We start from the raw sequence: 14,348 nt of genomic DNA on the forward strand, positions 1-14,348 counted from the left end.
CCATCTTAGTAAAGTTAGCAAGAGAGACTGCAATCAGTAATAGATAATTTTTTGTTGTATTTCTTGACTAGTTTCCTAAACTGAGCTCAAATATGTAACAAAAATTACCATACATTGACTGTTTTTGGCTTCTAGAGAAGAACCCCACAATCTTGGGGCAAAATACTGCTTTTATGATGTCAGTACTGATCTCAGCAGCAAATGTGTTTAAAGGCTTTAGATAAGGTTTTTTTCTTCTGCAGAAAACACTATCAAAATGGAAAATGCAATCTACTTCTATTTTCTTTCTTTTTGTGTAAACGGGACTTGCTGATTCATTGCTGACAGTGCTGTCTTGTTGAAAGCCCTAATTCATTCAGGTTTAAGTTTTTATTTTTTAGGGAACTGGTCGGGTTTTTTGGGGTTTTTTGTTTGTTTGTTTTAGACATTAGAAATAACCTTCTCATGATCAAAGGAAACATCTCGCCTTTGCTCTTCAACTTTTGTGGTGTTACCTGTTAATGTTTTTACTTTCTTGACAATTCAGATAAACTAACAACTTTGTCTTCTGTTCATCTCACAAAGATCTTGCAGTTTGATCCCTTAAACACCCATTAAATGTAGTTGTGCTAGATGCACGTGCAGGACCAGTCCTATTACAAGTAGTACGTAGATACACAGAAAAGGCAGTGATGTGAGAATCAAGACTTTTCCCAATCTCAATTGCTCTTACGTATATTGGCTTTTAGGATTTCTTACCAGCTTTTCTAGTTTGGTTTTGATTTTCTGTTTTTCTTGTACTAAATGAAAGTAAGCTTTGAAATAACATTCAATTGTTTATTTGATTTCCAGTTTTGTTTCATTTATAGCTCAGCCTTATCCAGTACTAAAATTCACTTTAATCATTGATTCTTTTTGCATGTCTTTTGTTTTAAGATTTTGAAATTTTTTCCCTTTTCCTACTTCAGAGGCTACTGTGGGCAAGCCTTAGATTTAGGCCCAGAACATGTTAAATACTTTGCTTTGTTAGTCCTTTTCTCCTGCTGCTTAGTCTTTTTCTTCTTACTATATTTCCTTATAGTTTTTCCTTTCTTCCATAAATTCCTAAATCTTGTGATGCTGTGGAAATTGTTCGTTCTTGCTGTTTTTCTAAACTGCTGTAGGAGAGGTCCTTTACCTTTTGTATCCATTCCCCAGCGCCTGCGCATGAGTGCCTGCCCGCGCGTCCCCCCCCAATGTCTCTGGTGGTTTCTTTGGGGGGTTTGGGGGGGTATGTGCGGGTTTTTTTTGGTTTTGTTTTTTTTAAAATCTGATCCACCAAAATGTCGACTTCCTCAGTCCTTGACTATTCTCATTAACATTGTCTCAATTTGTCCTACCTTTATAGTTCAAACTGCAAAAATAATATGCTTGTCATCTAACAATATTTAGTTATTTTCAAATCTTTTAACGGTCTTTCTTGCACTTTCAAAGCAAATACAATTTTCTGCGTTTTAAAACACTGCATGTATCACTTCAACTCATTTGCATATCTTGCTCTTGTGTTATTACTCTGAGGCTGGATTTGCCTCCTCCATTATTTTTCAGCTCCATATTCTTAAATCAATTTTTTCTGCAATACCTTACTCAGTTTCTGCATTTTTTTTCTCTCTAATTAAGTAATGGATGAGGAGGAAAGAGGTATTCAAAACAGAGTATATGCTGCTCATGTAGCCATTTGCAAGGTTCTTCATCTGTATCTTGTCTTTTTAGATTACAAATTCTTTAGCGTACAGAAAAGACTCTTCGTAATGCAGTTCACATGATTTGGGTATTGTTCTAATAATAGGTGTCCATAAAAACATAGTAAGTGTATTAAAAATCAGGCTGAACATCAGGCTTAAAACGTTACTAGAAAATTAAGTCAAGTTTTCTTATAGGTAACTTAAGAAGGAGCTTGCAGAAACCTAAGATGTCTTTGTTACAGTTGAAGAACAGTTTTCCAGTGGTCAGAATTACTAAAATTTGTATGCTGTGGTAGATACAATTCCTTAAATAATAGCATATTGTACTGTGAAACAGGTTTGTGGGTATTTCAGGAAAGGATTTAATGGCCACACTTGCAAATGTTAACTTAATTTAGTTTGTCTAGCATCAGCACCATCTGATCTGACTATAAAAGTGCTGCTCACTGTTTATGTACTCTGTTCGTTCTTTCAGCTTCAGGAAAATCAGGATGAAATAGAAAACATGATGAATGCAATATTTAAAGGTGTTTTTGTGCATAGATACCGGTAAGTTTCTCTTAGTAAGTAGTTTGTAGCTTCATTAATTTATTTTGGAAGCTGGTGAGAAGTTATTTCTAATTATTCATCTGTTTGATCCTATTGCCCCACTTCTCTCCACAGAGATGCAATTGCTGAAATAAGAGCTATCTGTATTGAAGAGATTGGAATATGGATGAAGATGTACAGTGACGCCTTTCTCAATGACAGCTACTTAAAATATGTAGGGTGGACTATGCATGATAAGGTAAGCTGCATTGAGGAAAAGGAATAGAATCGTGAAGCATAACTCCACATTTTTGTCTTGCCAGACTAGGTTCTGATGTCTTAACTGTTTTAATCGGTCACTGCTTTTCTTATCACCAGAAGCACTGGCGTTTCAACATATATATAAAATAGACTTGAATCTTTTGAATGGTTTTAGAGAGTATATATAGACTTTTAAGGAACTGTTATTTGTAAGGAAGTGGCTTTTTCTATTTATTTATTGCTGGTACGGACTTCTACTTTATAATACTTAAAAATATTTAAAATTAATGCATTTCACAGGGAATAATCCAGTCATATAGCCTAACAGTTTCTCTGTTTTGCCAAGTTAAGAAACTTGTAGCATTCTCAGCTAGCTGTAAAAGCATGGGAGAAGTCCCATTTTGTGCTGATGAGTGCCTCAAGTTGTTACTTAGCAGCTACCAGCTTGAGATTATTCTCTGCTTGGAGTGGTCAACAGATAGAGTTTACAAATACTCCGTGATTCATTGTTGAGTCAGCACACTGTCTCAGTTCTTGCATTGGAGACTTCACGCTATCGAATTTGAAGCGAAAAAAATGAGGTATGCTCACTCATGCTATGCTGTTCATGGGTTTGGTATCAAAAACCAATAACCTCTGGCAGTGGGGTGATAAGAAACTGCGTGAAGTCACTTGTCCTAGACTTTTGAAAAGTATTTCTTTATCTATACCTTAAAACATGTTCTCTGCTAACGTAGATCTTGTACTTCAGGAGGAATATTTCTTTCTGTATGTACTTGGTAATTCTGATCTAACAAGAGATGGTCGTTAATGATATAGATGTTGCCAGTTTTAGTTTAAGTGAAAGGAAACATAGAATTCTACTTAGAAATATCTTGAGCATTTAGAGTGTATCTTTGAAGAATGAAACAAGTGTGTTTTGACTTACAGAGATACTAACTGCAGTAAGACTTTTTTTTTTCTCCTTCATTGGCTTGTTACAGACAAGGACATGTTCTTGTGTCATTAACATGACTATTGATAGTATATCTTGACAACATTTAATCTTTGTCTTTGAATTAATTCAGACTGCAAAAGAAACTTGTCTTGTATGATTTGAAGATCACATCTGTATCCTATACTTGACTTTTAATCCAGTTCTTAATTTTATTTTAGCAAGGGGAAGTAAGACTCAAATGCCTAACTGCTTTGCAAGGGCTTTACTATAATAAAGAGCTTAATTCCAAATTGGAACTCTTCACCAGTCGGTTCAAGGTTAGTGTAACTTCATATTTTTAAGTGCGTATGAATTTTTTTAAAGTTGTATTGCACTTCTTTCCTCTTTTGAAAATACTTTCTTTTGTGTTCTTAGGATAGAATTGTGTCTATGACTCTTGACAAAGAATATGATGTTGCAGTCCAAGCAATAAAATTACTCACTCTTGTTTTACAGTAAGTACATGTATATCTCCTTATCTGACCTACAACAAATATTAAAACTGAAAAGTATTTCTCATACCTGTGGGCGAGGACAGCAGCTTGACAGAATTCACATAATCCAAAGTCTAGAGAAATGTCTACGCATCTTACACTCGAACAAATTGGAATTTCAAAAGTAATCTGGCTAAAACAGTGCTGTTACTTATCTGGCACAGTTAAGTAAGTGTAAAGACTAGAAACTTAGAATTCAGCCTCCCTAATTTGAAGCTATCATGGAATATTTGAACAGAAGAAATATAGGATGTATTGAACATTACACAGTAGTTGAACTTTTGAGCATAACCTTCTACCAAACGTTCATACTTTATCAGTAATTTTTGTTTAGGAAGACTTTGGAACTAAGCTATCTTGTTTTGGATCTTAGAATGATAAATTGAAGGAAAAGGTTTAGATTCTCCTTCATTTCCATCTCCCTCATTAGAGTTCATACTCTATTGACTCACGTTTTGGTATTGTTGTTTTTTTTTTTTCTTTCCTTTCCTTCTTCCCATCCCCACTCCTAGGAGTAGTGAAGAAGTTCTGACTGCAGAAGACTGTGAAAATGTCTACCATCTGGTTTATTCAGCTCATCGGCCAGTAGCAGTTGCCGCAGGGGAATTTCTTTATAAAAAGTAAGATGGAGAAATTATAGTTAAGTTGTTGTTCCTGAAGATTTTAGTGTGTGCATTAATACTATGATTCTCATTAGTTTTAATTAAGAAAAGGAAAAACTGGGTAATGAAGTGGCCTTAAGAAATAACTTACAGAAAATGTAACACTACTGTAGTTTTTGAACTGTTGTAGTTTTTCTGCATGGGAAATAGAGAGTAATTTTGAAGCCTGTGCTTTAAAAGCTTGTACCTACAGGGAATATAATAAAAACATTCCTCTGTCTTCTCCTTTCTCGTCCTTCCTGTGTTCTGTGAAACATCTTAAAATGCTCACATAGTTTGGTACCTAAAACTTGTGCTTGCATCATAACGAGTATTTTCCCATTTGTAGTTCCTCCACCCCCCCGCCAAAGTTGGCTCGTACGACCATTTCATAAAGTATTTTTCTGTTTTTAAAAAAAAAAAAGAGAGAGAGTCAACACACATATATCAGGTGTGTAGGGAAACAAAATAGAGTTTCCATCTAATACTTTTCAGACCTTCTTCCAGTATTTCTGTGCTGCTTTAAAGTCTCATGTGGGGAGGTTCAGAAAATGTAGTTTGTTAAAGAGGAGCATGGGACCTCAAGCACCTGCAATTATCACTGATGTTTGTAAAGTATTTTGTTGTAATTATACATTCCACTGGAAACAAATCAGTGAAATACAACTCAGCATATATGAATTTGTTCAAATGAAACTTGTCCCAAATTATTTCCTTTCAAAATAAAATGTGGAGCCAAGCAGCAAGGTATTAAGTGTGTGTCTGTAAAAAACAGTATCTTGGTATGAATTGACTGTGGCAAAGGCAATGAGGAAGAAACTTGTCCTGAAATAATTTTTCTTTTAGGCTTTTCAGCCGCAGAGATCCTGAAGATGATGGAATACTTAAAAGGAGGGGAAGACAAAGTCCGAATGCTAATCTTGTGAAGACATTAGTGTTTTTCTTTTTGGAAAGTGAAGTAAGTTGAGTTTCAGGGATATCCTTATTTTATGGTGTGTGTTTTGGGTTTTTTTGGGTTTTGTTTTTTTTTTTTTTTAATATTTAATTTGTTGTTGTTTTTCTTTTCCCCACTCATTGGTTAATAACCATGAATCTGTCCTAGTTTTCCTATTATTTGAGCAACTTGGGGGTTGAAAGACTGTTTTGTGTGGTTGTGTTTGTTTGAAGGATCTGTCCAGTACACAGTGTTGAGACAGGCTATGAGCTCTACTCTGACAAATACTCTCCCATCATTTTTCATGCTAATATATAGGTGGAAAGAAATTGTGATTTAGGAGATTTATAAGGGGGGAGGGAAAAAAAACCCAAACCCAAAACAAACAAAAACCCCCCACAATCCCCATCCCCCTATCCCCAAGTTCTGACAGATCTTGTAGCACTACTCTCTGTAGCAGTTGGTCTGGATTCATCTTTTTAAGTTAATTGGGGAAGAAAGGTTTCTGTTGAACCAGAGAGCTCTCAAAATTTTCTCTGTTTTTTTGCCACAGACAGGAGCCAAGTGAGAAAAATACCCTGTATTATAGCAAGTTCTGTAATGAACTTTATTGCTGATAAATACTTAATCTGTTCTCATTTTAGTTGCATGAACATGCTGCTTATCTTGTGGACAGCATGTGGGACTGTGCAACAGACCTCTTGAAGGACTGGGAATGTATGAACAGTCTTCTGTTGGAGGAGCCTCTCAATGGAGAAGAACGTAAGAGATTTTTGTAGATCTTTATATTGCTATGCAGTTTCTGTTAGTCTTGATTTATAAGGAAATAAGATGTTTACATTTATGAGTCCCCATATACTCTCTATTTTTACATGACTATAAAAAATCACTAATACTAATTATAAAACATGAGGAAGAGTAGAAAGAGACCACTTCTGGTATGGAAGTGAGACACAGAAGAACAATGGTGGGAAGAAAAGAGGGAGAAAAGAGAGGGAATAAGCACGCAGTGTCCAGTTGCCCTATTGTTCCACAGGTTCAGGCTGCACTTATGGCATTAGAGAAGCTAAGTTGCTTGTTGAACTGGTTCATTTATTGAGTGTTAAAACTACCCCATGGAAAAATACCATCATTTCTTTAATGACAGTAAAACCAAACAAAGCCTCTGGCGTAATTCTGTAATTCATAGGTCCTAGTAAAGGGACCTCTGCAAAATGAAAAGGAACTAAAATGATTATAAAACTTGGTATTTGTTTCATCCTGTCCTGTGACTCATCCAGTGATATTCCCTCAATTTTAAATATTTTCTTGTGTTGCTTTACAAGGTGCTTATCTTCTCTATCCCCTGTGCCACCCCCACTCCTGGAAATGAGCTATTGGCCTAAATGCCTTTCTTTTTTTCTTAAAAACAAAACAAAACAAAAAAACCCAAAACCAAACAAACATGTTTTGATCCTTAGATACTAATGCTTGTGGAAAATGAAAAATCAAGCTGTGTATTAACATCTGTTTCTTAAATTTCAGCTTTAACGGATAGACAGGAAAGCGCACTGATTGAAATAATGCTTTGTACAATTCGACAAGCAGCTGAATGTCATCCTCCTGTGGGAAGAGGAACAGGGAAAAGGGTAGGAAGCAAAAAGCTACTTGTCTAGAGATGTGGGAATGGCTATGTGGGGACAGTGTGGGAAGAAGGAAAAGGTTGTGGGCTGTTGCTGCTAAAGGGACTGAGTTCAGAAATTCGTCTTCCACTATCTGACTGCCCTGGCTAGTTCACTTTTTCTGGACTTTGGCACCTGCTTAGTACTGTTTGGACTACTGCATTTGTTTTTACTATTAAAGGTAATACAGAGTTGATTTTGAAAGAAGTATTGGTTGGAAAGGAGAACAAAAATCAATGTTTGGGAAAGCTAAAACTATTTTCAATTTGAAAGAGCAAAATGAGGGAAGGAAATATACTTCATAGTCTTATTGGAAGGAGGACAGTCCACCAGTTGGCTTTTCTCTGATTATATAGAGTTTAGGCAGCCCTCTTTTACTGGGACATGAAGCAGGGAAGGGAACTGCTTTCAGGACTGGTGCAGCTTTTGGTAAGAAACCCATTTAGGTACAGATCAAAAACTTGTATGAAGATCAGATTGACATATGATTTTTAATGATATTTACTCAATTCATAAGTAAGCTGAAAGGTTTGCTCTTCTTTCATTGTCAAGAAAAGCATTCTGATCATGGTGTTTTGTTGCAGGGAAGGTAAACCTTTTGTTCTAAATTGTCAATTCTGTTTTCAAGATAATCTCAACAGTATTTAGCTGTAACTTTGAATTGCATTTTTTGAGTGCTGAATGGTTTTTTTAATTGGTCTTTTTTTCTTTTTACATTGATATTTTACAGTGATGTTAGAAAGTCTGTGTACCTAATTGTAATTTTGTTAATGATAATGAAACTTCGCACCAGAACTTTTAGTTGTAAAATCCTCACAATACTAATTTTTTAGGTGTTGACAGCAAAGGAAAAGAAAACCCAGTTGGATGACAGGACAAAAATTACTGAACTCTTTGCAGTGGCACTTCCTCAGTTGCTAGCAAAGGTAGGTTTAATTCCATTTCTTGCTGATGGACTGTTGTTGAAATGTTAACCAGTATAGTTTCTGTAATTAACTGTATGGCTTGCACAAGTCTTCATTTTTTCTTATTAGTCTTTATTAATATTTGGTTATTCTATAATGAATTGTGTTGTCCAAGACTTTTTCATTTAAACTTTTTTCCTTGTCGATTTTACAGTATTCTGTAGATGCAGAAAAAGTCACCAACTTATTGCAGTTGCCACAGTACTTTGATTTGGAAATTTATACGACAGGGCGATTAGAAAAGGTAAGGTAACATTCAATAACACTTAACACAAAAGCAGAAAACTCAGAATTTAGACTTAGTCACTGGAATTTCAGTCACCGTGATAGATGCAGTTTTTTGTGTAGGTGAGACTTTATTTATCGTAACCCTTATTAAAAATGAGACTTGGACTTCGGAGCTGTGACTGGCTGCTGTTCTTAGAGATACTGAAAGTTTGCATTTTTTAAGGCCTGTCTTTTAACAGAGAATCTTGCCAGTTAGATGAACTTTATGTGAGAGCATTTATTGTTGGCTTATGGTCATATTTGAGGTATGCTGTCTGACAGATAAAGCTTGTAGAAATAGCTCGGTAAGTTGTCTTTTTCTAATCACTGAAACTAATAAACCACCATCTTCATTGCATGAAAAAGGGGAAAACTACCAGAGCACAAATTATGTAGTTACTGCTCTCATTTTATCTGCTATGGTGATGAATTTGGTGTAAGCTGTTCTCATCTCTATTCGTTCCTTCTCAGATGCACTATTTTGCTGTATTGTGAAGCAAGTAGCTGGCAATCATTAGGGTCAAAAAGTAATAAAATGTTTAGTTGACAGCATAGCTTAGCAGTGATAGAGCAACAGTGAGCAACTCAGGTTGAGGGGAGGCATACAAGAACTGGAGTTGGTTTCAGCACTGACACTTGAGTGTTATGAAACTAAATCTTCAGTTATACAGCTTTTAAGACCATGTATAAATGTTTGTGTGAGAGGGAGATAAATGTTTCTGTGTTGTTCAGTTGTCATTGCAAATTCAAGTGTTAGATAAAACCATACTGACAATTGCAAATTTTTAATGACTTTTTAAAATGCATTGAATCTTTAGCCTTTGACAAGCTCCTACTTAATTTTTGCTAAATAGATTTTTAATTTACTCAGAAGCTTCACCGGCTTTCTAGAAGTGTTTTGTGTTCTGTATCATAGTTACAAAAGTAATAAATTGAATTTATCTTTTAAAATTCCTTAAGGTTTATTAAAAGTGTGTGTGTGTGTATATGTATGAATACGTATTTTTTTCCACGCCTCATCTTCCTTGTAGCATTTGGATGCCTTACTGCGACAAATCCGGGATATTGTGGAGAAGCACACAGATATAGATGTTTTGGAAGCCTGTTCAAAAACATACCACGCTCTCTGTAATGAAGAATTCACAATCTTTAACAGGGTTGACATTGCAAGAAGTCAGTTAATAGATGAATTGGCAGACAAGTTTAATCGACTTCTTGAAGACTTCCTGCAAGAGGTATTTTAATGTGCAAGATCAACTTTTCCTGCCTCTGTAAATATTTCCAGTATGTTTTTCTGCCTTCCTGTGCAAGTCAATGAGTTAGGGATGGGAACTTCCCTCTGACTTTCAAAACTGTTAAGTCAAGCACAATAATACAGCAGTATCATTGCTGTCGTTATGTGAGCTCAGAATGTTCTTTTATATTAGGACAGTGAGTCTTAATCTCCTTTTAACAAGTCTCTTTTGTGAATTTGAGATAAGTTTCAGATAAACTATGAAATTATGTAAACTTTTCACCTTCGGGTTTTGAAGCTCATGTTTTTGAGAGATATAGCATTGTAATTCCAGTAGGATTCTCCTCAGATGTACTAGTGTTGCTAGTTTTGCCTGTGATTGCATGTTGCTGTTAAATACCAAAATCTCCAGAAAACACTCCCCCTCCCTTCCTGAATGCAAGCAGATGCAGTTAATAGCTTAAAAATCACTTTGTTCCCACACTGTGCTAATCTGAAGAGTGAGAATTTTCTGACACAGTATTTAACTTCACTATGTGAGATCTCTGACATTCAGACAAAACTTGTTTCTTCTTCTCCTCATCTGTGATAAGGAGCATGGGAAGTGTCTTTTTGACGACTTCATTCTCCACACTTCTCAGATGCAGACTTATTTTATCAAGCTTTGCTCCTGTTCCTCCTGCTTACTGGCCTGAACTAGGACTCCATTCTAGAAGCCCTAGACATAGGTGGACTATGTAAGAAATGTGTCTAGTAATCCATTTATTTCCCCCTTGGTGAGAAAAAGAAACAATGAGAGGTAAAGCAACAAAATGAAATGTCAGACAGTTGGCTTGAAGGAAAATGGCAAATATTCTGGTAGAAGCGTTGAAGTCCATAGTGCTTTGATAAGGTTGTGCAACTACAGAACAGTAAAACATGTTGGACTTGCAGTATCTCTGATACACTGAGGAGGAGTTTCTGTGACCTTAGATAGTTTATCCTATGTACTTAAATAGATACTTCTTGGACCCTTTCCTTTTTACTCCTTTCTCCAAATGCAAGTTTGTCAGCACTTGTGGGAAGATTGGAACAAAACACTTCCCTTACCTCTCTCAAAGACTTTTTTCTGTGACTAAAGATTGAGGTACTGACCTGTGGCCCATCTAGTCCAGTATCTATTGTCTGACAGTGGCCTCTGCTGGATTCTTCAGAGAATATTGAAGCACCTACATAATACATTGTATTCTGCTATCCTAGACGCTTTTCTTTTTTTTTTTTTTCCTTCTCCCTCCTCCCCACCCCCCTCCCCTATTTCTCCTTGTGCTGTTATTTCTAAACATGAACTGCTACCTTCTCTCTCAAACCCTTTAACTCTTCTAAGGACAAATCTGTCATTGATAAATAATTTAGATGCAGCGCGCTCTCTCACGCTCTTTCTCTTGCACTCTCTCTCGGTTTGGAGGGGGTTGTTTTGGGGTTTGGTGTTTTGGTTTTTTGTTGTGGTTTTTTGTTTTGTTTGTGTCTCTTCACCCACCCCCCACCCCCCTCCCCAGGTTCCCTAGTTTGCTTAGCATACTTTGCTTGGGATATCTTACTATGTGATTATTAAATAGGGGGAGGAACCTGATGAAGATGATGCATATCAAGTCTTGTCAACACTGAAGAGAATCACTGCTTTTCACAAGTAAGTAGGCTTCTGCAAACATCTGTCAGGGTTTGTGGTGGTGGTGGTGGTTGTTTTTGTTTGTTTGCTTTTAATTTGGTATCTTAACTTTTTAATGCAACTTGGAGGTTTTTTTGTTTAGTGTGAATGATTGAGAGTTGTGCAGAACATGACGCATTTTGAATATAGGAAGAAATGTATACAAAATGAAATCTTCTGGGTTTTTTTTTGCTTTGGCATTTTTTTTGTGGTGTTGTTGGGGATGGTGTTTGTTGGGGTTTGGGAGGAGTATTTGTGGTTTGGGATTATTTATTTATTTATTATTTTTTAGACCAGTTAAGCTTTTAGTAATTGTTAACATCAAATTGCCGAAATGGTGTTAGTTAAATTACATCTTTGCTTCATTTCTAATGCTTCCAGTGCTCATGATCTATCAAGATGGGACTTGTTTGGCTGCAACTACAAGTTACTGAAAACTGGCATTGAAAACGGAGACATGCCAGAACAGGTCTGTAGTTAAAATGTGGTCTTTAGGTACGACAATAAATAGCTTTTGTTGCTGTCTTTTATTGGCCTTTGTCATCTAATGTGTTTTTTCCTTTTGATTTCAGATTGTTATTCATGCACTGCAGTGTACTCATTATGTAATCCTTTGGCAGCTAGCAAAAATTACTGAAAGCAGTTCCACAAAGGTATGCCTTGTTCCAGTTGTATTAGTAAATAAACATTTGTACATACCTGCAGTGTCATCAACTTGGAACTGTGATGGAATTAATTAAGACTAAGAATTTTTTTTTTTTTTATTCCAATACCTGCCTAAATCTGCTTTTCTAATAAGTTCTTCGGAATTCATAGTTTCAGTAGTGGAATGCTTGACTTTTAAACCTAGTATTTCTCTAAACTGTTATGTTTTTATTATTTAAAGGTCAATATTATGTTTAATTTGACAGAATTTTAAAGTAATTGTAGTAAATAAATGCAATACCTATTAGTCTGGCACAGTAACAGTGCTAAGGAGGGGTAGAATACCAATTATAAACCACAGAATAGTCAGTCTTACTACTCTCAAGTAGTAGGTTTGAATTTGTTTGCAGACTGTGAAGTATGAGTGACAAGTCAGTGAGATACAAGAATTTGCACACTATCATATAGTATTCTTACTGCTCAGTACGTTGCAATTATACTTTGCTTTTCATCAGTCTTTTAAATGTGTTGTTAAATAAAGACATGAAAAGATTAAGTTAAATTTCAGACTTTCTCAGGGAGTAATAAGAGGGCCTGTTCTGGTTCTATGTATAGTAATCTTGAAGGGCAAAGCTCTGGTAAATGTCATCTTTCTAATTTCACTTCTTGAAAAATGTTGGAGGAAGGATTAAGGTTTCTTATATCCACTGGACAGCATTGCTTGAAGAGGGTGATTAGGTGGTTTGCTGTGCGAACTGCCTAATGAAAGATGATTTTTGAAAGGCTAGATAGTTTAGAATGGAGTTCGTAAGTGCTGAAACGTTTTGATGATTTCTTTAACTAAAAAAAAAAAGTTATAATCAAACATATTTTTCTGGAAGCTTTCTACAGTCCTGTAAGAAGGGTACATTTTGTGCTCTTTCACTGGAAATTTACGCTGGAGTTGCACTTTGTTATTGGAGTTACTGATAACACAGCCTTTATTTATGTCAGAGATGAAATAAGGAAATTCTTCAGGTTTTTTAAACACTTTGATTGCCATACTTATAACTGATTTAAGAAAAAGAAGTTGTAGGCATCTGTCGTAATTTACTAGGGAGAAAACAAAGAGAACTCACAGAATTAATAATTTATAATCAATAAATTGTAATTTGTAATTAACAATCCATTATTACAATAAACTCATTTTAATGTGAGGATGTATAAATTTTTTATTTTTTCTTTATTTTTAGGGTGTGGTAGTAGGAGCTTCTGGTAGATACAGGAGTGGAGAAGCACGCTATGTAACTTGTACTAATGGTTTTTATAACAGAGAACACCTTTGTGAGATCATGGTGTTTTTTCTTTTTTTTTTTTTTTTTTTTTTTTTGATCATGTTAAGACTTCATTAGTCCAATGAATAATTGTGGCCTTACTGATTCAGTAATTACAGTCTGAAGGTGTGTTAAATAAATGTGAAGTTCTTCAACACTGGCTGGCTAGCTAGCTTACCATCTAGGTTTTAACGGCTTTTAACATTTCCAAAACCAAAAATATCACATATGAAGTGGATACGTAGATTGTTGAGAACCACTTATGTGAGTGAAGGATTTGGAGGCTTTGTTAGCTTATTCTTTAAAGGGTAAACAGCAGTTTGAGTTTTTTGTGATAGTGATTAAAGCTTTATCACAAGCCTGATGGCAGAAGCTGAGCTAAATACTGAAAAGTTAGGTTAGAAATGAAGATTAACTTAGCTCTTTTGCAGTAAAAGGTAATTTGTAATACTTTAAGCAGGAGTGAAAAGAACTTATTTGAAAAGTGGTCTTTTATTGAGACTATTTTGTGCTCCTGTATAATAAAGTTTGGTAAATTAAAGCTTTCATAGGTTTAACTTCTGAACCACAACTATTTTATTATATTTAACTGCTTGACTGCTGCCAAATATACCAGGTAGGTACAGAAGTTCCATTGATTTCTGTTCAGTGCCAATGGAACATAACAGCAAAGAAGTTGAAGCACAGAACCAGAAGTGACAGAAATGTACTGTGCCTAAAGATTTGTTTGGTTTTGGGGTTTGTTTTGTTTTGGTTTTTGTTCTGTGACAAAATTAACCGCTAAACTGCGTGCTGTTTGTGAACAGGTTGACTAAGTATGGGAATTAGCTTCATAACATAGGCTGCTAAAATAAAAGGCTATATAAATAGTTCAATTTTTATTAAAATTGAAATGAATAATTCTGTATAAAGGAAAGAAAATATTCCCATGCGTAATTCTCTTAATATCGGTATAGTAATCTGAACGGTAAATGTTGAAAGAAAAGGTTTTATGTAGTGAAGGTGTTCTAAAATCATATTATACTTAAACTCGTAGTCAAGA

At 35.4% G+C, this 14,348-nt stretch overlaps 1 protein-coding gene across 4 annotated transcripts in view; it reads left to right on the top strand.

The window, feature by feature from the left end:
* The window catches only part of STAG2 (stromal antigen 2), an 82,385-nt gene that overhangs the window by 51,240 nt on the left and 16,797 nt on the right, over positions 1 to 14,348 (top strand). For all 4 annotated transcript variants that reach the window (XM_050901538.1, XM_050901536.1, XM_050901539.1 and 1 more), the window contains exons 9-22: positions 2,179 to 2,252; positions 2,367 to 2,490; positions 3,648 to 3,746; positions 3,844 to 3,923; positions 4,475 to 4,582; positions 5,450 to 5,561; positions 6,182 to 6,299; positions 7,062 to 7,165; positions 8,032 to 8,124; positions 8,318 to 8,407; positions 9,462 to 9,665; positions 11,260 to 11,330; positions 11,730 to 11,817; positions 11,921 to 12,001. In XM_050901538.1, the coding sequence (XP_050757495.1) occupies positions 2,179 to 2,252; positions 2,367 to 2,490; positions 3,648 to 3,746; positions 3,844 to 3,923; positions 4,475 to 4,582; positions 5,450 to 5,561; positions 6,182 to 6,299; positions 7,062 to 7,165; positions 8,032 to 8,124; positions 8,318 to 8,407; positions 9,462 to 9,665; positions 11,260 to 11,330; positions 11,730 to 11,817; positions 11,921 to 12,001 (1,446 nt within the window). The remainder of the gene's footprint in view (positions 1 to 2,178; positions 2,253 to 2,366; positions 2,491 to 3,647; positions 3,747 to 3,843; positions 3,924 to 4,474; positions 4,583 to 5,449; positions 5,562 to 6,181; positions 6,300 to 7,061; positions 7,166 to 8,031; positions 8,125 to 8,317; positions 8,408 to 9,461; positions 9,666 to 11,259; positions 11,331 to 11,729; positions 11,818 to 11,920; positions 12,002 to 14,348) is intronic.

This window comes from Gymnogyps californianus, chromosome 9 (genome assembly GCF_018139145.2).
Source record: "Gymnogyps californianus isolate 813 chromosome 9, ASM1813914v2, whole genome shotgun sequence".
In the NCBI taxonomy this organism is placed as follows: Eukaryota; Metazoa; Chordata; class Aves; order Accipitriformes; family Cathartidae; genus Gymnogyps; species Gymnogyps californianus.